Genomic DNA, 22,820 nt, shown 5'->3' with positions numbered 1-22,820 from the left:
TTTTTTTTAAGTAGGCTCCACACCCCACATGGAGCCCAAAGCAGGGCTTGAATTCAACGGCCCTGAGATCAAGACCTGAGCCGAGATCAAGAGTCTGACGCTTACCCCAGGTGCCCCTTAAGAAAACTTTTTGACTGAAGTATGGTGTAGACACAGTCACATGTGTAAAGGTCACTAATGTGTCATGTGTACAGCTTCTGGAATGTTCACCTATGTACACATTCGTGCAGCCTCCCCGCCATCAAGATAGAGGCCAGTCCTAGTACCCAGAGAGCTCCCTCCTGCTGTCTACCAATACCTGCCGCCCGTGCTGGCCTCTTCCACCACCCACTGGTTTCAGGCATGTGGCCTTTGAATTCCCTTAGTCTTCAGATTATAGACCTTCCACTGAATTTTCTACCTCAAATCCATGAGACAACTTATAACAACTTGTGTCCTATATACTAAGGGCTCCTATGTTTCTCTGTCTGGTCATTATAAAGCCCTCTTCTACCCCTTTGTGGGTGAAGTGTGCAAGTAAGCACCTAGAGGCACCCTGAGACGTGCCCTTCCCATGGCAGGTGACCAGCTCCCCCACAGCTCCCCCAAAACTCTGCTGCTTTTCAAACAGGGCAGCCCCCAGCCTCGGGGCCCCTCAGTTCCAGCAGACCAGGAGCTTGATCGCCCCGACCCCTGTTCTGTCCGTGGCCCTGGCCACAGTGCAGAGCGGACAAGAGGAGCAGAGTTCGGGGCGGTTGACTCAGCACCATCTTCTGTGCCCAACACTAACCATTTGAAGGCCCCCAAATGTCCAACACATTTTTTTGTGGCTTGCATGAAACACAGCTGTCTTTGCATTTGAGAGCCTCAGCCTCCAGTCCTGAATGAGCAACAGGACTGGAGGAAGGGTGTTCTTAGAATACGGAAAAACTCTTCTGGATTTGGCATTCAGTGCCCAGCACTCCAAAACTCCCACCCACCCAGAGAGACTCAGCCAGTACTCGTACCAGCCTGGTGATTCTCGACCCGGGCTGTGCATCAGAACCGCTGGGCTGCCAAGGACTCCAGTGGCAGCCGGGCCAGACCACCCAGAGCCCCTGTGTCCACGCGCTGCGAACACAGCCACCCGTGTGGACAGAGCCCTGGGGGCCTTTCGTGACCCCAGGGAATAAATCTCCCTGCCTGGACAGGATGAGAGCCTAGCCAACAACTGTCGTGACCCCCACAATTAATCTCTTTTCATCAGCCCTGTGCCTGTGAATCCAGCCAAAGCCCCTCAGCACTCGGAGGCATGGCCACATCTGTGGCCACATACCAGCCGCCGAGGCCACGCAAACCAAAGGCCTCTTTTCTCTCCCTCAATGATCTCATTGAATCCTGTGGCTTTAGTGTCATTTATAGGCTGGTGACTCGCGAGTTTATGGTCCCTATAGCTCACAGCTGCAGACTCCTGCACACACCGCCTCCCCGACACTGCGCTCCACGTGGCGGCTCGGGGTCATGTCCACACGGCAGCCTGGGCCTCCCAGGCTTTCCCACCTCGGGAACCGCACCACCGTCGCCCCAACCCGGCCCGGGGCCCCCCAACGTCTTTGGGCTGCAAGACTGAAGCAGCCTCCTCACTCCCTCCGTCTGCTCCTGCTCCCCTCAGCCTGGTCTTGACCCAGACACCAGAAAGCTCTTAAAAAAAAAAAAAGTCTCAACTTCATGGGGACATAATTTATATCCTATAAAGTTCAACCATTTAGAGTGTACAGTTCATGTTTTCATATTATATGCACAGGTTTGTACTAATCATCATTTAATTTTAGAACATTTATACCCCAAAAAGAAGCCTTGTGCCCATTAGCAGACACTCCCGACCCCCACTGCAGTCCCAGGCAACCACTAATCTACTTTCTGTCTGCAGATCGGCCTTCCCGGACCTTCCATATAAGCGGAATCCCACAATGTATGTGCGGTCTTGGTGTCCGGCTTCTTCCTAGCAGCGCTTCGTTCCTTCTAATTGTCAAAAAACATCCATTGTGCAGATCTGCCACATTTTGTTTATCCATTCATCAGAGGAAATTTGGGTTGTCTCTCCTTTTTGGCTATTAGAAAGGTCTTGCTAAAGACAAATCCGGGGGCGCCTGGGTGGCTGTTGGGTGTCTGCCTTCTGCTCAGGTCATGATCCCGGGGTCCTGGGATCGAGCCCCACGTGGAGCCCACATCAGGCTCCCTGCTCATCGGGGAGTCTGCTTCTCCCTCTGCCTATGTCTCTGCCTCCCACTCATGCTTGCTCACTCTCTCAAATGAATGAAATCTTTAAAAATAAAATAAAGACAAATCAGGTAACTACACTGGGATTAAAAGGCTTAATTAAAAAATGATAAAAGTGGGGATCCCTGGGTGGCTCAGCGGTTTGGTGCCTGCCTTTGGCCCAGGGCGTGATCCTGGAGTCCCGGGATGGAGTCCCACGTCGGGCTCCTGGCATGGAGCCTGCTTCTCCCTCTGCCTGTGTCCCTGCCTCTCTCTCTCTCTCTCTATGTCTATCATGAATAAATAAATAAAACCTTTAAAAAATGATAAAAGTAAAAACAAGTGACATGTCACTCCCCTGCTTAAAACCCATACGATGGGTGCCCATCACATCTAACCGCAGCTTGTTGCCACGGCCCACAAGGGCCCTGGAGACGGGGCCCGGCTGTCAGCAGCCCTCTCTGCATCACTGCACACAGCCCGCCCTGCCCTCATCGGGTGTCCCCAACATACCCAGTCTGCTTCCACCCCAGGATCTCTGCACTTGCACCTCTGCCTGGAACGTGCTCCCTTCTGCTCCTCAGGAGCTGGCCTCTTCTCTCCATTCGGGCTGCAAGGGAGAAACCATTACCTCCTTGGGCTGCCTGCCCCCAGCCTGCACCACTCTGTGCCACCTCGTCTCACCCCTTCACAGTTACCACATCCAAAATTATCTCCTCTGTGTATTATCACCTCTCTCTTCCTGCTGGAATATTTAGCTCCAAAAGAGGAAGTGCCTCGCCTGACTCCACTCCTCTGTTCCAGGAGCCTAGGCAAGTTCCCGGCACACAGTAGGTCCTCAGCTTGTTAAGGGGCCCACGTGGCCCAGGCAGGCAAAGCTACTCCTATAGCAGCACCAGAAGCATCCTTTTGCTCCCAAACAGAATGCTGGTCCTGTCATTGGCCACCAACACGTTAGGGGTTGGGTTTAGAGCAAATACCCCCCCGCCCCCCGGCCTGCCCAGGTTCCTAGAGATAGAGGAGAAACACAAAACCCCGCACCAGATGGCTTTCCTTCTCCTGGAACCCCAGCTCATCATCCTCCTGGAGCTGGAGGAGGAAACCCTAATCTGATCTCCCTGGAGAACAGCACAGGCCCCTCTGCAGGGAGACAGCAGGCTGAAGCAGAGAAGGTGCTACTGGAGGGCAGGCAGGGGTGTTGGGGGGGGGGGGGAAGATGGGAGAGAAGGAGAGAGGGAGAGAGAGAACAGGCCAGGTGGGAGGCAGTGACCCAGGCCCCGAAGGAGCGCCTGGGGTGTCGGCACCAATCCCCACGGTGCAGGGGGGCAAGTGTGGAAGCCAAAGCTCCTCTGCCTCAGGGACAGAGCAGGGAGGGGAAGGACTCTCCCTCAGCAGTCAAGTCTGATGGGCGCCTCCGTGGCTGAACGTCCCCCTCCAGGCACGCCAGGTCACTCTGTCGTCTTGAGGACAGAGTCCAAGCTTCTCACCAGTTGCTCAGAGTGCCAGCCTGTCCTTCCTGCTTCCTCTCCCTTCACACTACCTTGGGGTCCCCCCGCCACTAAAATCCTCATAATGCCATAGACTTGCATTGATTTTCATGCTATCAGGCCTCTGCCTTTGGTCTTCTTGCCCCTGGAATGATCTTCCCCTGGTGCTCTGACTGGTGACCTCCTGAACTCAGGCCTGGCTAGACTTTCACTCTGTGAAGTCTCTTCTGGCCCCTCTCGATAGTCACAGGGACCCTCCTCTGCATACATCCCTCTGTCTCAGGTCACTTACATCCGGGGACGGGTGTCACAGTATCCACTGACTTATCTAGAAGAGCAGAGATGCTGTTTTTCTTCTCTGGTGGATCCCCTATGCCCAGAACCAAGCACAGAAGACCCACCATAAATATTTGTTGAGTGAGCATAGGAATGATTTCCCTGCTAACCTGGGAGCTCCTCAAGGACATGGCCAACATGCCACTTATTTTGATGCACTTACCATTTGCTGCTACCCCCAAATACTACCCTTGCTCAGAGTCAGGGCCCAGAGATAAGGTACTAAAAACCCCTTGCAGGGCCACCACTGAGCAGAGCTATCCTGCTGGCTCAGTTTCTCAAGGGCTTGCCTTGCCCAAGTCCTTGGTTTGGAGACAAAGTTCCACCAGTGGGACACCTAGTCCTGCTCCATGGCCAAAGCCCAGAGCTGTCTTCCCAGACCTGGGTCCCAAGACTGATCCTTTTCCCAGAGGCTCACTGGCCTAAGTCAAGTGTTAGAAACCCACTCCTCCTCTAGCGCCCTCCCAACCCCAGCAGCCCATGTCCCCAGCCCTGGGCCACAGAGACCAGTGGGGGTATCTGTGTCTTTAACAAAAACCAAGTGTAATAAATAAAATCATTCTGGCAAAGAAAACTTCCCTCATTTATTTTCCAGGGGCCTTGACTCATCAATCTTCCCCTCCTAACCTGCTTTGTGCTCTGTTAACTTTGCTTCCTGATAGAGCAGAATTTGGTTTTCTAATAGCATCTGTCATACGCAGGGTGTCCCCAAACATTAGCGGTAATGAGTTGGAAGTAGCACAGTTGGAAGCCTTCAGAAGCCAACAGCAGATGTCAGGTCCTCAGTGGGTCCCCCAAGGCTCTGGGGCCAGAGAACTGGACAAAAGCTAGGTCCAGAGCCCGCCAGTCTCGATCCCTGGGAGTCGCTCATCTGGAAGATGCTGGAGTGCCTACCATGTGTCAGGTCCTCTGTGGGCTCCGGGAAGTTGGGGCCCTGCCCACAGGGTGCTGTCATGGCTGGTTATCCATGAAGCGCAGAAGTGGGGATGGAAGGAAGTCCTCACCCCCAAGCAGCCAGCTGGGCCAGTCCCTGGGAGGCAGCAGGGCATGAGATGTGGACTCAGACAGACCTGGGTGCGTAAGCTCCGGCCCCTTAATTTAAAAACGAGGCAAACGATGCTCACCTCACGGGATTGCTCGAGAACAAATAAGAGCATAAAGCACCCAACACGGGGTCCAGGCCATGGTGGTGCCCGACACCTGCTGAGCCCCTCCAACACCTCGGACCGCAGGTGCACACGGGCCAGGGTTGGCGGTGACCTCCCCGGAGGGGCGGCTGCTCCCTGGGGGCCGGGGCTGCGCTCTAGTGCCCCCTCCTGGCAGAGGCAGGGCCGCCCCCAGCTCCCGGGGACCTTCAGACGATGGAGGCGGCCCCGGGGGAACCAAGGCCTCCGGACGCAGGAACCAAAGGTAGTGACAGACCCCAAGTATTTATTTCTCCAAACTCCACGCGCTCCGATCGCCGCGGTCGTCCTCCAGGCACGCCACGAGCTGTTCCCTGCAAGACTCGCTCCTGGGCCGAGCCGGTGCCGGGGTGGGTCCCGCACCGCGTCCCCCGCCGGGGCCTCGCCGCCGCCTCACCCGAGGCCGAGCAATTCCGCCGGCAGCTCAGGCTCCGGGGTCGCTGGCCCGGGCGGCCGGGGGGGGGGGGGGGGGGGGGGGGGGAAGGGGAGGAGGGAGGGGAGGGGGGCAGGTCCCGCCCGGCAGGCGGCGGAGCAGCGAGGCCTCGGGTTCGGCGCCTGCAGACGCGGAGGCGGCGCGGGGACGGGCCTCGCTCTCGTCGGCCGCCCGAGGGCACCGGGAGGCCCCCGAAGGCGCACGCGGGGCGGACGCGCGGCAGGGCCGGGGGGCGGGCGGCCCGGAGTCCCCCGCCCCCCCCCGCCTCGCTGGGCGCCCGCGGACGCCGCCGAGCCCGCCCCGCCCCGCCCCGCCCCGCCCCGCCGCCGCCGCCATGGGCCGGGCCCTGCACAGCGAGCGCCCGCCGCCCGGCCCCGGCCCCGGCCCCGACCCCCGCCCCCGCCCCGGCCCCGCCGCGCCGCCGCCCGCACCCCGCCGCGCCCGCGCCCTGGCGCTGCTCGGGGCCCTGCTGGCCGCCGCCGCCGCCGCCGCCGCCGCCCGGGCCTACGCGCAGCACAGCCAGGCCCAGGCCGCCGCACGCCAGGTCCGGCCCGCGGGGAAGGGCGGGCGCGGGGACGGCCGGGGGCCTGGGCTCTGGGGGTCGGGGCGGCGGGGGGGCTCGGAGGGGCTCGGAGGTGGGGGGCTGGGGGGGCTCGGAGGGGGCGGGGGCTGGGGGGGCTCGGAGGTGGGGGCTGGGGGGGCTCGGAGGGGGCGGGGGCTGGGGGGGCTCGGAGGGGCGGGGGAGAGGGCGGGGGGCGGGGCAGGGGAGGGGCTGGGAGGAAGGAGGAAGGGGAGGGGGAGGCACAGGTTGCGGGTAGAGGCGGGATGGATGGTCTGGACAAGTGGGCCGGGGAGGGTGACAGGAAAGGGAGGGAAAGGGGCGGGGGGTGGCAGGTCCGCTGCAGGGAGTGCGAGGCAGGGCCTGGGGCAGACGGAGGGGCGGTCCAGACGGTCCAGACGGGTGACTTGGACCCTGGGACTGAAGCTGGGACGGGGGGAGGGCCTGGTGGTGGCCCCCGGGAGCGTGCCGGGACAGTGCTGAGGGGACAGGAGAGGACACAGGGGAAAGAATGTGAAATGGGGATGGGACCAGATAGTCCCACGTCGGACAGCCTTGGGGTAGTGGACAGTGGACAAAGGAGCAGAGTGAAGCAGGGACCAGCAGGGACAGGCCTGGGGCTCTGGGATGATGCAGAGGTGACATTTGGATGGGTGGACCAAGTGTTGTGAGAACTCAGGAAGAAGGTGGTGGGAGCTGCCCCCTCCACCTGTTTGGGACCCCAGCTGGCATCCAAATGGTGCTCCATGGAGTCCTTTCCTCCCAAGCAGGAGTCAGCGCTGAAGGCCCTGGGGACAGAAGGCCTCTTTCTCTTTTCCTCCTTGGACACAGACCGGGATATGTACATCAGCCCCGAGGAGTTCAAGCCCATTGCTGAGAAGCTGACAGGTACCAGGAGAGGCTGGGGTCTGGAGAGGGGGGCACCCCAGGCATGGTCCCTAGCTTCTCAGCCACTGTGTCTGCCCTGAGCAGGAGGGCCACCTGGAGAGGGAGATGGGGGTTCCTGGCAGCCCTGGGGCTTTGACCCTTTCTAGCTGGCAGTTTGGGTGAGCTGCTCTGGCACCACCACCTGCACATGTTCTCAAGTTCTCAAGTGCAAATACTAGGTGACATTCCCTGACCGCCCCTAGACATGATTTTAAGCACTTCATGTGAGTCATCTCTTTAATCTTCACGGTGTCCTGTGAAATAGCCGCAGTCATAATTCTCCTGTTTATAGTTTGGGAAACTGAGGCACAGGGAGGAGCAGAACTAGGATTAGAACTCGGGCCATCTGGCTCCAGATCCTGCACCAGTTCACAGGTTTGAGGATTGGAGAGTATCTGCAGAGTGACCAGTATACAGTAGCTGATCAGTAGACAGGAGCTCTTACTAGTATTACTAATTAGTAAATTCTGCGTAGGTGTTATCAGATTCCTAGCCCATCCTGGTGATCCATTTTTACCTAGTTGTAATCAGTGATTTTTTTCTTATAAAGATGAGATGCTGAGCTATTCTAATGAATTATTAAATGCTTCTCTCACTGTCTCACCACCACCCCAGTCTCTGTCGATTTCTCTCCAACTTTTTTTTTTCTCTCTCTCCAACTTCTTGTGACATTTCTTGAACTTGGGATCTTGTTATCAAAATTGCCAGGTGTAAGTAGGTCAATAGATGGGAAAGGCAAAGAAGAGATGCCACCTGCTCTCAGGTGAGTGAGCACCAGAGCACAGTGATGGGCTTTCCGTGTCTCAGGCTGGGTCGGGTAGGTCGACCACTTGCTGGCCCATGACCACAGTCCCTGCCAGAGGAGGAGGGTCAGATGAAAAATGTGAATTTGCTGGAGCAGATGTGGGTCAGTGCCTCTCAGTGGCAGTCAGTTCTGCCGTGAAAGCAGATGGATAGGTAAACAGGTTGGCCTCGTGTGGATTTGCTTTGACCTCTTATTCCGCAGACACTTCTCTGAGCATCCACACGGCCGCCTCCTTGTCCTCTTTTATGGACAGAGAGAGTGAGTTCCCTCATAATGACTTGTTGGACAAGCTTGCTGGGCTTGAGGGCACTTTTAATTTTTTCACATAAATTTTTTTCTCCATCAGGGGAAGATATCCCCCCCACCCCCCCTTACCACTTAGGCCACTAGGAGTGCAAAACTGTTTTGGGAAAACAAAACATAAAATAAAATAGAGCCCAAAACATCAAATCTATGCAGGAAACAGGAACAGTATGTCTAGTTGGTACAGTTATGAGTGTTTAATTTTCTTTATACCATAAAAGATTTACGAATTGTCTGTCATGAGTTACTTATAAGTCAGGAAATAAAACTTTTTTATGAAAAAAACTAAAAGGCCATAACAGGCTGGACACTGTTATTAATAGTTATCTGTGATAAGAGCAAAATAATCGAAAAAGCAAGGCAGACTCATAAGCTTGCGCATTCCAATTGTTCCCTTCCTCTGAGGTTTGCAGATTGCTCTTTGGAAAGTTTTGCTGCATTGGCTTACAAATGCAGAAATAACTGTGATCCTTCAGAACAGGGCTTTAATCAGGGGCGTCCCGATTAAAAGGGCAGCTTCCTGACTCTGGCCCCTTAGGATTCTGACTCAGTGGGTATGTGTAGTTTAAAAAGGCATCCCAGGAATCCTTGGGTGGCTCAGCGGTTTAGGGCCCACCTTCCCCCCCAGGGCGTGATCCTGGAGTCCCGGGATCAAGAGTTGGGCTCCCTGCATGGAGCCTGCTTCTCCCTCTGCCTGTGTCTCTGCCTCTCTCTCTCTCTCTCTCTCTCTGTGTGTGTGTCTCTCACAAATAAATAAATAAATAAATAAATAAATAAATAAATAAATAAATAAATAAAAAGGCATCCCAAATGAATCTGACCGATTCCCATTGAAGAATTGCTCCAAATGCTTCCAGTTGGCCTGTCAGTTCGCCAGCAGATGCCACACGTCATCTCTGTCCCACGAACCTGCCCAGGGACAGCAGGCATGACGAGCCCTGCCACTGCCTCACTCCTTGGAGGGCCCCTCCCTTCCGTCAGTCGCCCCTCTTGAAATAGGCTTCATTTCTCCCTACAAATTCGTCGTGACTCCCTCCACACTGAAAGGTCTCAGTCCTGGCCTACCTCCGGCAGGAAAAGACCTGAGAAATCAAGTTTGGCCACTGGCACTCCAGCCCCTCCTTGCACAGCTGGGGAAACAGGGCTACCCCAAAAATCAGGGACAAGCGAGTCTCCTCTCTTCCAAACTGGCGTTCTTGAGGGCATTGCAATCTATCTCAGAGCTTATGACCCCGAAGGTGTCGAAAATGGTTCTGTTTCTCGCTTTCATTCCTTGTTCTGAGTGACTCTCTGACAAGCATTCATTTCTTCACGACGCCCCCCTGACAGGGACACGCAGGGCAGCACGGTCTCGATTTCCCACATAGGAAAACCAGAGGGGCTGAGTGATTTGCCCCAGATCATCTAGGAAAGGGGACTGACCTCAGCCTGGAGCTGGGCTGACCAGGCCCAGCCAGTGCATTCCTTCTCCGAGCCCCAGACAGCAGCTTCTCTCTGGTGCTGGGACCCCGGCCACTGGGAGAGGCGGCTGCGTGCCCAGATGCTGCCTTTGGCGGGCCCTGCACCAAGTTCATCTCCGACTGAGCTCACAGAACCAAGGGAAGTGGGACAACCAGCCAGCCTGGCCTGGTGGGAAGAGCACAGGGTGGAGTCAGAAGAATTTAGTCTGAGCCCTAGCTCTGTGGCTCCCTGATCCTGAATCATCCAGTACTAGTCACACAGCTGAAGTTATCACAGGTTCACTCCACCAGACCTGGTGCTAACACTACGTGGATTCTCTCATCCAATCCTCATAACAAGCCACTGGCCAAACATCACACAGCTGGTGAGGAGTGGGATTTGAATCCAGGTCATTGGGGTCCTGAGCCTTTAAGGGAACGGAATCCCTGAAATCACAGTGCCCTCGGAAGAGGGTCATGGTTGATCGTGGGTTTAGAGTAAAACAAGCCTGGGTTTGAATCCTGATTCCCTCACTACCTAGCTGTGTGACCTTCGGGCAGTGACTGCACCTCTCTGAGCCTCCACTTTCTTATGCGTAAAATGGAACTGGTAAAAATGTTACTACCTGCCTCTCAGGACTACTGTGAAACTAAAATGTGATACTTATTGGTTGCTACTTAGGTAATTGTTTTTTTGTTTTGTTTTGTTTTGTTTTACTTAGGTAATTGTTAACTGTTACTCCAGCTGTAGCCTGGCTCCCTTAAATCACCTTCCAGTAGGGGGGAAGGGGGGAAGATGGGGGGTGGACTTTCTCAGAGAAGAGAGGCCCTGCAGCCTGAGGGCAGGCCCCCTCTCCAGCAACTGTGTCTCCTAGGGTCAACTCCTGCGGCCAGCTATGAAGAGGAGGAGCTGCCCCTTGACCCCAGTGAGGAGACGCTCACCATAGAAGCCCGATTCCAGCCTCTGATCCCAGAGTCTATGACCAAGAGCAAAGATGGGTTCCTGGGGGTGAGTCTGAATGGGGGGCAGTGGTGGCTGCCCACGGGTGGGACCACAGATACATGACTGTCTGTGCTTACTCGCCTCCTGAGAATAGGTCTGTGCTCTGTTTACCTTTCCTTTTTTCCTTCCTTCCTTCATCAGCTGCCCTCTGTGCCCCCAGGGTGCCAGGCCCTGAGGGGTCCAGAAGCGAGTGTGATGCTGACCCTGTTGCCGAGGACACAGTCTGGTGCAGGAGGGATAAGCATGAGCCCCTAACCCAGATGGGATCTGGGCTGGCTTCCTGGAGGCAGTGCCATCTGATAGAGACAGGAGGAGGAGGGGGCTCAGCCAGGGGAGGCAGGGCTAGAAGGACCTGGTCAGAGGAGGCAATACGTGCCCGGGAGCCAGTGGTGAGGCAGGTGCCTCACGTAGGCTCATTACCCTCTGCAAGTCAGTTTTATTCCCCAGGCTGTGAGTTTCTCGAGGGCAAGGCCTGTGACTCATACCTCTGTGCTTCCTCAGGCCCCTGGCACCTGACAGGTGCTCTGCTGAACTCTGATCAACCAGATCTGAGGGGCAGGGGGTCATTGGTGGGGGGAAGGCACCTGACAAATGCTATCCTGAGCCGCCTCACCCTGGCCTGAGGCCCCGTGGCCCAAGTCTCCAGCCTGTCCTGGCACCGAGGCATTGCACAGCCTGTCTGCCCTTCCCGCCCTCCTTCCTCAGCTCACGCTGTTCCAGCTCCTCCAGATGTCCAGGCTTTCTTCCAGCCGTGAGCCTTCTCATACGCTGTTCCCTCTGCCAGAAGCAACTTTTCCTCTTGGCCCGGCCCGTACCTACTTGGCCTTTCCATCTCCCCTAAGTGCCACCTCAGCATGAACAAAGGTCTGGAGGCTGGAAGTGCCAGGCCAGTCGTGAGGCCAGAGCGCTGGTGCAGCTGGACCCAGAGCACGTGGGACACAGGCAGGGGCGTCCCAGTCAAAGGGGCTGGAAGGGAAGTCGCCAGACTACAGAGGGCCTCGGTCTCCTGACTTTGGCCTTCCTGCTGCAGCGGCAAATTACCAGAGCGGATTCTAAATGGGAGGGTTCCCTCGTCAGATGCTTGGGGGCTGGGGAGAAACGGGAGACAAGAAGACCAGTTCTCGGGAGGGACGAGGACGTAGGCCAGGGAGGCGGTGTGATGGAGAGGAAGGACGGCCTAGAGGATGCCGGGAAAGGAAGGAAGACAGGCCATGGCTACTAGTGGAAGGAGTGGGGAGGGACTCAGGCTTCTGGATGGTGACCAAGTGTGGGGTGGGCCACTCGCCCCATGGGGCCCAGAGTGGGGAATGGGTCTGCTGAGGAGCAAATGAGGTCAGTCTGGACACACTGAGATCGCGGCGCCAGAGGATGTCCCGAGAGACAGTCCAGGAAGCGAGTTGGAAACAGGTTTGGCCTTCCACACACGACCTGGATAGGGAAGGTGGGCAGTGACAGCAGGTGGTTGCAGTTGTCTGAATAGACGAGTCCCCCACTAAAGCAGTGAGAACCCCGCGGGACTGGCGGGGTGCTAGGGCCCAGCTGCACTTATAGGGAGGACAGGTCAGGACAGCGCCCCACAGAGCGCAGGCTCCCCTTCGAGGGGGGCTCCCTGCAGGGGCTGCCAGCCTGTGGGCAGGACCTGGCAGGCAGGTGGCTCAGGCTGGCCCAGCACAGCCGGCCCTGCACCGTCAGCCCTGTTGGGGGGTAGCTCTGAGAACCTCCCTCCTCCCAGTGCGCCTGGTCCCCCCACCACTGGGGAGGGTAGGTAGAGAGGGAACCTGATGCTATTCAAGAGCACCCCCGAAGGTGCCAGGCCCTTGCTCTCCTGGTGGCTGGGCCCCCTGCCTGTGGTGCAGGGGGGCAGGGAGCGGCTGCTGAAGGTGAAGCTTTTTACCAGAGGCCGTGCCCCGGGTCCTGGCTCCGTGCTCCACATGTGCAGACAGACAGGCCTACACAGTCTCACCCTCATCCGTATCAGCTCACCAGACAGAGAGGGTGCCCTACAGACCAGGAAACAGCTGAGGGACGCCAGGCAAGCCAGGTCCCCACCAGCAAGGTCCAGGCTACCCTAGAAGTGGGTGCTCTCTAGGGATGACCTTCCTTCTCCTCTGAGGTCACATCCTGCTCTTTACCCCAGAAATTTCCCCCAAGAGGTGGTTACCACTTTTCTCCTCAGATTTTTCCCCAAACCCTCAGTTCCCTCAGTAGGACATTAGCCCCAGGAGGAGACTTGGAGAGAAGTCTAAGGAGAAGGAAGGCTGGTGGAGGGGGTGGCAGGTGGTGGCACTCAGGGCTGCTGGATGGCGTGAAGGAGGGAGGCAGGACCAGGCGCCCATGAGGCCTGGAACCGTGCGAGTGGGCTTGACCAGGGAGGGAAGCGGCAGGCAGAGCCCTGCTCAGAGCCCCCCACACCGTGTCAGCCTGGGCTGGGCCTGAGTGGGCCAAGGGGGCGCTGCTTCTTGGGCTGGGGGCTGGGGCGGTGACGTGCGCCTTGGCTCTAGTGACATAGTGCCAGGCCTGTGGCCATCACCGGACAGAAGCACCCCTGGATCTTTCTTCTCCCTTAGCTTGTGGGCTGGCTCGGGGCTCAAGGGAGACCTGCATCCACCCACGGAATGGGGCCCCCCACGTGGTTCTCAGCACCCTAGAGTTTCGGCCTTCCCCTGCCCAGGTCTCCCGCCTGGCCCTGTCCGGCCTCCGCAACTGGACCACCGCAGCCGTGCCAAGCGCAGTGTTTGCTGCCCGCCACTTCCGGCCCTTCCTCCCGCCGCGGGGCCAAGTGGCGCTGGGAGAGCCCTGGTGGATCATCCCCAGCGAACTGAGCGTCTTCACCGGCTATTTGTCCAACAACCGCTTCTACCCGCCACCGCCCAAGGGCAAAGAGGTGAGGGCTGCCCCTGGTGAGCCCTGGGGCCCCAGCACGGCCCCCCGGCGTCTGCTCTGCACCCGGACCCCCAGGGCCAGGCACCCACCTGCTCTCCTGCCTGCCTCTGCCCACCCCCTCTCCGGCCCCGGGCCTGCAGGCCCAGAACAGCTCTCCCAGGGGGCCGGGACCCAACAGGCCAGCTCGGGTCTTCACTGACCTCCCCCGCCCCAGGTCATCATCCACCGGCTCCTGAGCATGTTCCACCCTCGGCCCTTCGTGAAGACCCGCTTTGCCCCTCAGGGGGCCGTTGCCTGCCTGACGGCCATCAGCGACTTCTACTACACTGTGATGTTCCGGTACGTACTCCTCAGAGCCCCCCCCCCCCCCGGGCCTCTCAGCGCCGGGAACCCCAGGGAAGCATGGAAGGGCACAGCACCGTGAGGCCAGGGCCTTCCTGGAAGCCCCCAGTGCTACCACGTACCACCCCCTGGTCTTGGGCAAGCAACGTTGGCTATCTGGGCCTCAGTTTCCTCATCTGTGGGTGGGGTGGTGGTGACTTCCTCCTGGGAGCAAGGGGAGCATGGAACATGCTTAGCGTGAGGATGGTGGCTGTGACTGTTACCCACCCGGAGGGGGGCGTGTGAGAGCTGTGAACCAGGTCACACACACCCTGTGGAGGCTGTGAGGGCTCAGAGGAAGGTTGGCCAGGCAAAGCCTCTGGAGAAAGCCATGTGTGAACCAGGCCCTGGGGACAGGCAGCGCTCTGAGGGCCTCGCAGCTTCTCCTTGCCCCATGTTCTCCTTCCTCCCCTTGCCCAGCCCGTCGTCCTCAGCACGAGAGTCTGGCCAAGGTTTCCCCAGCTTTGGCATGAAAGCAGCAGGGTGGGCCATGGCTCAGCAGGGGGCTGCTCCCAGCCTGGCTGCCTTCCCCCCAGGATCCATGCCGAGTTCCAGCTGAGCGAGCCGCCTGACTTCCCCTTCTGGTTCTCACCTGGCCAGTTCACCGGCCACATCATCCTCTCCAAAGACGCCACTCACATCCGAGACTTCCGGCTCTTCGTGCCCAACCACAGGTGGGAGCCTTGGCCCCAGCCCGGCCCCTGCACCCCAGTCCACCCTCTAGCTCCAGAAGCTCAGGCGCAGGAGCCCAAAGGCCCCTTCTCTCTGCCCTGCCTTTAATCCCCAGAGCCACTTCTCTTGGGAGGGACCTGGAGCTGACCCAGGAGGAGGCCGCCTGAGGTCAGCACAGGTGGGTCTGTTCATCATCTGGCAACCGTGTCCCAGCTGGCCTGGACCGCCAGCTCTGTGCCAGGGACCCGGTGCAGCAGCCATCAGACCCTCCCCAGAGCTGGAGCCTTACACCCTCGTACTGCTGACAGACCACCCACAGACCCATAGCCACAGCCTGCACCTGTCACCCAAGGGGAGGGCTGGTAGGTGGGGAGGCACCTGGCTGGTCTGGGTCCAAGAAGCCTTCCCAGAAGAAGAGACATATATGCAGACACCTGAGGGGTTAGGAGGGTTAGCCAGGCAAAGGGAGCAGCACATGGAAAGTCCAGCAGACCCTTCCCTGCCACCATAGGCCCTGAGCGGCAGAGGGAAGGGGCCTTTCGGGAGGGCTCCATGCCAGCCGCCTGGCTGCGTGCCCAACCTGCTCAGCGTCAGCCTCTTGTCAGGGGAACAGGGGACCTAGAAGGCCTGGCTTCACGTCTTTCCAGATTCCTCCCTCATAGCAAGTGGTTGCATAGTGGGTCTGAGTGACCCAGGACAGGGACAGGGACAGACCTTGGCTGGGAGCTGGGAGTCCCATAGTTAAGTCTCCACCGTGGCACCTCTGAGCTGCGTGGCTGTGGACAAGGCCTTGGCCGTCTCTGAGCCTCAGTTTCCTCATCAGCTGGTTGGGAGGATGACTCTTGAGCACCAGGGAAGGGATGGTTGGGTTAGCCTGGGGAGAGAAAGTTGCTCCCAGGAGCAGGAGTGGTTTCCTCTCCCTCTCCCTAGCAAGCAGGTGCCGCCCACGCCCCTCACCCCTGCACAGGCTCAGCCCATGACACATCTGCCTCCACCCCAGGGATGGAGGAGGGGTTCCTGGATGGCAAACAGGGCAGGGGCAAACGACCAACCCCAGGACCAGCTGCTCCTGAGCCTGTGTCTCAGGACCTGGCCACCCTCCTCACCCCGCCCAAGGTGCTTAGTTGCCGGTCCTGGGGCGCCCTCGTGTGGCCGATCTGCAGATGGCACCTGGTGGGGCCCCACTCCCTGCCTGAGAGGGAGCAGGGGCCAGGCTTTCTTTCACTCCTGCCCCTCTCTGTGTCTTGGGGGAGGCACTGATGATCTTTCTGCCTCAAAGAACCGTGGGAAGCACATAAGACACGGATGTAAAGCCCTGTATGAACCGTAAAGGGCTGGGTCAGTGGAGCGTGATGTGGTTGCAGTGACTTCCGAAGAGGCAGCCCAGGGACAGAAAAGGGCCCAGGCTCTGCAGTCAGAATCCCCGTGGCCCCAGGACCTTGGGTTCACCTTGCCACGCCTCGGTGTTCTCATATGTAAAATGGGGAGGTTGTGCGCCCTCAGAGAGAAAGTTTGACCTGGGCCTGGGTGATGGGGGTGTTTTGCCCTGATCACCGCCTCCCTGTCCCCAGGTCTCTGAATGTGGACATGGAGTGGCTGTACGGGGCCAGCGAGAGCAGCAACATGGAGGTGGACATTGGCTACATCCCCCAGGTGAGCACACGAGTGGTCCTTACCCAGGTCTGGAAGCAGGATTTGGCTGTGGGGCAAAGAGCCTCAGGCAGGCCAGGGTGAAGGACAGAGCTCCTGGTGAGCTGGGGCCAACTGTCCCCGAAGCCAGATTCTGGAAAAACACCTGATCCTGCACAGAAAACCCAACAGCTGCCATTGGCCCTCAGAGTGCTTCCTGTGGTAGAAGGAGCCCTGGTTGGACACTGGCTCTGTCCCAGACTCACTGCAGCCTTGACCAGGCCCTGCCCTTTCTTGGGCCTCAGTTTCTCTACCTTTGCAATGGGTGGGGTACCTTTGAGGGTCTCTTAAGGGTTCTTGCCCATCTCTGAGACACCCTCACTGATATCCCCCACTGACCCCTGGCCCAGATGGAGCTGGAGGCCACAGGCCCGTCGGTGCCCTCCATGATCCTGGATGAGGACGGCAACATGATCGACAGCCGCCCACCCTCGGGGGAGCCCCTCCAGTTTGTGTTTGAGGAGATCAAGTGGCAGCAGGAGCTGAGCTGGGAGGAGGCTGCCCGGCGCCTGGAGGTGGCCATGTACCCCTTCAAGAAGGTGGGGCCGGGGGAACAGTGGGTGGGCGCTAGACTCCAGGCTGGGTACAGGGCTTGCTGCTGAGGCCACCTCCCTGCAGGCCTGGCCCGCAACAGTGGGGCCTCTCTTGTGCCATTCAGAACTTGGCAGGAGGCATGCTCTGGCCCAGCAATACCCTTTCTTGTACGTGCACACACACACACAGCACAAACACACACAGCACAAACACACACATCACACACAGCCCCTGAATAGGACCCTAGCCGCACCCAGTAGCTTCTCTCTGTCTCCCCTTCACCCCAGGTCACCTATCTGCCATTCACCGAGGCCTTCGACCAAGCCAAGGCCAAGAACAAGCTGGTGCACTCAATTCTGCTGTGGGGGGCCCTGGATGACCAGTCCTGCTGAGGTGAGGGAGACCCCGCCAGGCTGAGAGGATAGGGGGAGACATCACACCTCGTAGGGTGCAAGAGGCCCTGAGGCCAACAGGACTGTCCTGTTGGAGCACAGGGGGCTTAGGAGAGTTCTGTGCTGAACTCAGAAGAAGCTGCTGTTCACAGCAGGAAGAGTCCAGCTCAGTCATTTTCAGTGTGGAGACCTCGGCTAAGTGACTTCCCTCCCTGAGCCTTGGTGTTCTCGACAGTGGAGGAGGGGTAACATACTTCCCTCCCAGATCTGTGAAAATGGTGGTAAAAGTGCCTGTGCTTGTGAAGTGTTGCACACAGCTCAGAGAGAAAACAGTGCCAGGGGCCAGCCACACATTCGCTTATTCAGAAGATTCCCCCAAAGATTTTGGGTGTCTGACAACAGATACAAAGATGAGTACAACAGTGCGCCTGCCCTCATCCAGTCAATCAGCAAACATCGCGCCGTAGGCCAGGTGCTGGGGTCTTCTAAGTCAGAAGTCAGTCCCAAGGATGGGATGTGGTCCCATCCTTGGGGAGCACAGCGTGTGTAGAAGGACAAATGTGGTGAGTGTCACACAGGGCAAGGTCCAGGGTGGCACAGACTCTGTAACTGGGGGCTCAGGGAAGGCTTCTCAGAGATAGTGACTGGAGGCTGAGACTTTGAAGGAGGAGTAGAAGCTCATCAGGTGACAGGAGGAGAGGTGTTTTAGGTAGAAAAATCTGTGCAAAGGCCCTGGGCTCCAGAATTTAGTGGCTTTAAGGGGCTGTCATTGTCCCTGGCCGAGGGTCCCTGGGCCGAGGCCGTCGTTTGTCTGTCTCCCCACCCGACCCCAGCCCGGCCCCATCTCAGCCTAGGACCCCAGTACATCACAATTGTAATTACAGCCCCCCTCCATTCAGCACCTACTCTGTGGCAGGCTCCTTGAATCTTATCCTACTGGCGCGCACAGACCGTGCGGCCGCCCAGGAGGCTTATTGCCGATAGAAGACCCAGTAAGACATGTGGGGGTGCCTCTCACCCTTCCGGCCTTGCTGTTCCCTGAACAGGTTCAGGGCGGACTCTCCGGGAGACCGTCCTGGAAAGTTCGCCCATCCTCGCCCTCCTCAACGAGAGCTTCATCAGCACTTGGTCCCTGGTGAGGGAGCTAGAAGACCTGCAGGTGAGTGGCAGGTGGGAGGGAAGAGCCCCATGGGAGCCCAGGGGACGGGGGAGCCGGAGGCTGAGGCAGCGGGTGTGCCACCTGTCCCCACAGAACAGCCAGGAGAACCCAGCCCACAAGAAGCTAGCTGGCCTGCACCTGGAGAAGTACAGCTTCCCCGTGGAGATGATGATTTGTCTGCCCAACGGCACTGTGGTAGGCAGCCCCCAGCCCCTGCACCCACCTGGGCCCAGCAGGCAGCGTGGGGCACCGCGTAGAGACCTCATCGAGCTTCAGGGCTGGCTCCACGACTTCCTGCCACTCTCCCAGCCAGTCTGAGCCTCAGCTGTCCCCATCTCTAAAATAGCAACTGTCATACCCACCCTGCTGGCCTCACACGGGCTGGCACTCTCTCCCACTAGAAGGGGGACCCCAACAGCATTTTGGGGACTGGGCAGCAGTGAGCACAAGCTAGTAGCAGAACGGACAGGAACGTGGCCTGGAAGGGAATGCTCTCCCTGGACCGCTGTGGCCAGCTCAGGGATGGAAGGAGGAAGGAGGGGCCAGGCCTTGTGGCAAAGTAGAGGGGACCAGGGGCACCCGGCCGAGCCAGGGTGCAGGACCCTACCTCTCCCCAGGGGGGGCCCCTATGAGCACTCACACACGTTCTCTCAGGGCCTTGCACAGTTTTGGGAGATGGACAAATCACAAGGGCTGATTTTACAAACAAGGAAACCGAGGCTCAAAACAGGCCAGAGACTTGGGGAAAGTAGCACCATTAAGAAGTGCAACTGGTTTTGAAGCCGGGCCCACCGGTGAGCCCGTCTCATGCCCCTGACCCTTCCTGTCCCCAGGGACAGTTCATATGGGACTGAAGGCCAGGAAGGGTAGTCGGCTTCCCCAGGCTCTTGAGTGGGGGGGGGGGGGCACGGAAGGGGGGTGCAGAGCTGAGGGGGGCCAGGGAGAGGGCCACCGGTGCCCTGGCGCTCAGCACAGTGGAGCCGGCCCTGGCGGGGCCCTGGCATAGGGAGCGGGGCGGACAGAACTTGGCCTAGGAACTGCGCTGTCCCACTCGGCCATTTGTTTCTTGGCCCGTGTCCTGGGCACCTGCCCTTAAGGAGCTGAGCGGCCTGCGGGGGGAGGCTGGCATGGGGTAGGTGGGCGTCACGGCGGAGGGGAGTGTGGAGTTCAAGGGTCACGGGAACAGAGAAGAGGGGCTGGGGGAGTGGGGCGAGGGGGGAGGCGTTGGGTTCTCGCCAGTGGGTGAGGCGCAGAGGAGCTCTGCAGGCAGAGGGCCCTGGGTGCCCAGAGGCGGGAGACGGGAAGGGCCGGGCCCTGGGCCGGGTTCTGTCCCGCCTGTCTGCCATCTGCCTCGAGCGAGGACAGTCTGAGGCCCAAGTTGGCCCCTTGCCCCAAGAGAGCAGGAGCAGACAGGCCGCGCAGGGGCCCACCGCTCTCCTCACCCAGCCCCTCTCCCAGGTCCACCACATCAACGCCAACTACTTCTTGGATATCACCTCCATGAAGCCCGAGGATGTTGAGAACAACGTCTTCAGCTTCTCGTCCACCTTCGAAGACCCGTCCACGGCCACCTACATGCAGTTCCTGAAGGAGGGCCTTCGGCGTGGCCTGCCCCTCCTCCAGGACTAGTGTCCCGTCCCTGAGAGGCCAGGCTCGAGGTGGGGGGCTGGAGGAAGGGCCCCCAGTGCCGAGCACCGACCCCTCACGCGCAGAGCCAGCAGTTCTCATACCCCTGCCACTCCCAGGCTGCCTGTGCGATCTGAGGGCAATGAAGGGTAGCCCCCTACTTTGCCTTGGTGATGGGAGGACTACCCACATGGTTCTGGAAGCTGCTCAGGACACCAGAAACGGGGCCTCAGGTCATCTCCCTGGACCTCACTCACTCAGGCACATAGTTCAGGTACCTGTGGGGTGAAGGTCAGTGGGGAGTGGTGCTAGGAAGACAGGGCCACCTCTCTCTCCTTACATTTATCCCCTCCCAAAAGAAACATCAAGAAACCCTGGACTAGGGGCTAAGGAGGAGTTGCCAGGGAAGCACTCTTGTTCAGAGCCTTCTTCCTGGCTGCCCTCTTCTGCCTGTTGTCCCCAGTGGGGTCAGCTTCAGCTGGAGACCGCCTTCTGGAGGCTCAGGGCAAAACCCTCCTTCAGGAGAGTTCCCTGTACCTAGGACCTCGGCTCCCCAGACCACTCAATCCAGCCGAACAGTAGGACCCAGCACCTGTTTCGGGACTTGCTGGAGGCCAGCTGCCTGGAGAGGTTCACTGTGAAGTAGGCTTCTGCTCTTAGCAAGAGAGTTCACCGAGGGGTTCCTGAGGCCCAGGGCCAAGGCACCCCCACCACCTACCCCACCAAGGGTCACAGGACTAGTAGAGCCAGCCTCCTGCCCCTCAGACCCACAGAAGTGTAGCTCAGCCAAAGAACACAGCCTCCCCCAGAGCCAGGGCTGGCCCAGCTGTCAGGGCAGCCCAGACCAGCTTGCCCACCCCCCGAGTGGCTATTGGCCCTCCTTGGCCTCCCTGAAGGCCTTGATCTACATCCTCAGCCCTGACCACAGCCACAGCCAGTCTTTTTTTTATACATGCAGAACAGTGTTTTTATGTGAAGTTTCTCACAGTTTGTAGGTATTTTTGATAACCCTGACACTGAGGAGAAAGAAGGAGCAGTGTCTTCCCGCAGCAGCAGCCCCATGATGGCTGGATCTGAAATCCTAGATGGGTCCAGCTTGATGTCTTTGCAGCTGCACCTACGGGAAGAAATATTCCTCTCTTTTCTTCCAGCTTTTTAAAAAAGGTCAGTGTACCCCCAACCCTATCCTTGTCTTCCACTCAGGCCCATGAGAGATCCTTGGGCCTTCATGAAAGCCTTGGAGCCAAGCCTGCTCCCCAAGGCCTGCCCCACAGGGGCTCTCTCTTAAACCTGGGAGGGGAAGGCAGACCTTTCCTCAGACACACTCCCAGGCCTCCCACCCTGAGTTCTCCTGCCTGCCACTGAAGTATCCATACTGAGCCTTTTCTGTCTGGGGCACTCTGTTAACATTACTTGTATTTTCTCATTTAAACCTCACAACAAACCTGTGAGGCAGATAATTGTTCCCATTTTGCGGATGAAGAAACTGAGTCTCAGGGAAGTGAAGGGACGTGCCCAAGGTCACTAAGTGGCAGAGTTGATTTTGGAGTGTTTTGGTTTGCACTGCACCCCCAGCACCCTCCCCTGCCCATTTTAACTGAGATGAAAAAAGAAAGCCTTTCAGACCAAAATGCCTCACTCCCCTCTGATCTCCAGACCAAATGAGGCTCCAGCCAGCAAGCTCAGCCAAGTTCATGTCCTTCTGGGAGGCTGTGCTTCCACTCCCCTTACTGGAGGGAGGGCACGTAGGTCTGTCTCTGCGCTTCCAGGCATGGGTGGCCACAGCCAATCCCATGAGCCACACGGAGGCAGCAGACACTCTGCTTCGATGCCCAGCAGGCTCTTCCCCTCGTGCAGGTCCAGGAGGGCCCACCCCACAGTGAGCAGTCCTTGTCCCTTGTAAGGCACTGATTGCTTTGGCTTTCTCATCTTCATCTCCTACCTTTTCCTGTCCCCCACTGTGCCCTGAAGCTCATGGTGGGGGAGGGCCTCCAGGCCCCTCCTGCTACCCATCTGTACTCCCCTCCCCTCCCCACACGTCCTATAATAAAATTGGAGAGACTAGGATGGTTCTCAGTGCCTTTCCTTTGAGCGGGTTATGGGTCAGTTCTATCCTTGGTCTGACTCCTCTGTGGAATTGGCTCGGCACATGGGCAAGGGAGCATGGCTGGAAAGTCTTGGGGACTATCTTTTCTGTCACTAGAGGGCTTGAGTGACATTCTTTTTCTTTTTTTTTTTTTTTTTTAGGATTTTATTTATTTATTCATGAGAGACACAGGCAGAGGGAGAAGCAGGCTCCATGCAGGGAGCCTGGTGTGGGACTTGACCTCAGATCCCAGGATCACCTGCTGAGCCACCCAGGTGTCCCTTAAGTGGCATTCTTAAAGAACTTTGTGATAGACCTAGTAGTAGAACTTACTACTGTTTTTAGAATGGTGAGAAAGATTCTGAAGTTCATTACCCAATGTCTTAGAGGCAGAGCCTAAGACAGGCATTAGGGATTTTTTTTTTTTTTTTTTTTTTTTTGGAGGGACTACACTTCAGGGAAAACCTGTATAAGGAGGAGTGAAGAAGGGATGCCTAGCTGGCACAGGTGGAGGAGCATGTGGCTTGATCGCAGGGTTGTGAGTTCAAGCCCCATGTTGGGTGTAAAGATTTAAAAAAAAAAAAAAGATTATTTTTTTAAGTAGCCTTTAAAATTAAAAAAAAAAAAAAAGATGACGAAGAATGGGGAAAGGAAAGATGCTAAGCAGGGATAGGATCTGGGTGGACAACTCTGAGGTCTCTGGCC

General features: G+C 58.0%; 2 protein-coding genes and 1 long non-coding RNA gene across 5 annotated transcripts in view; 2 read left to right on the top strand and 1 right to left on the bottom strand.

Moving 5' to 3' along the window:
- The window catches only part of MAN1C1 (mannosidase alpha class 1C member 1), a 149,220-nt gene extending 147,290 nt beyond the window's left edge, over positions 1-1,930 (top strand). The window contains exon 13 of the mRNA XM_077899065.1: positions 1,889-1,930. Coding sequence (XP_077755191.1) covers positions 1,889-1,915 — 27 coding nt within the window. The 3' untranslated portion in view covers positions 1,916-1,930. The remainder of the gene's footprint in view (positions 1-1,888) is intronic.
- LOC144314660 (uncharacterized) lies at positions 1,684-5,676 on the bottom strand. Of its 2 annotated transcripts, none has more exons than XR_013380507.1 (4): positions 4,668-5,676; positions 3,997-4,074; positions 2,727-2,827; positions 1,684-2,501 (listed from the first exon to the last, which is right to left on the bottom strand). It is a non-coding gene; the product is annotated as an uncharacterized LOC144314660 (long non-coding RNA). The 2 variants fall into 2 exon arrangements; XR_013380508.1 differs by having other exon boundaries at positions 1,684-2,507; positions 2,731-2,827.
- On the top strand, positions 5,142-22,096 carry SELENON (selenoprotein N). 2 transcript variants are annotated; one of them, XM_077899066.1, is made up of 12 exons: positions 5,142-5,450; positions 6,987-7,104; positions 10,566-10,699; positions 13,365-13,577; positions 13,791-13,915; positions 14,494-14,631; positions 16,201-16,282; positions 16,669-16,857; positions 17,140-17,245; positions 18,291-18,403; positions 18,497-18,598; positions 19,862-22,096. In XM_077899066.1, exons 1-12 carry the CDS (start codon positions 5,157-5,159, stop codon positions 20,030-20,032), a joined length of 1,785 nt encoding a protein of 594 aa, XP_077755192.1. In that variant the 5' UTR covers positions 5,142-5,156; the 3' UTR covers positions 20,033-22,096. The 2 variants fall into 2 exon arrangements, with proteins under 2 accessions (XP_077755192.1, XP_077755193.1); XM_077899067.1 differs by lacking the exon at positions 5,142-5,450 and having other exon boundaries at positions 6,948-7,104.
- Positions 22,097-22,820: the final 724 nt, after the last annotated feature.

Source organism: Canis aureus, chromosome 5 (assembly GCF_053574225.1).
Source record: "Canis aureus isolate CA01 chromosome 5, VMU_Caureus_v.1.0, whole genome shotgun sequence".
In the NCBI taxonomy this organism is placed as follows: domain Eukaryota; kingdom Metazoa; phylum Chordata; class Mammalia; order Carnivora; family Canidae; genus Canis; species Canis aureus.
Note: the sequence above shows the minus strand (reverse complement) of the source record. Positions and strands in the feature narration are given on the sequence as shown.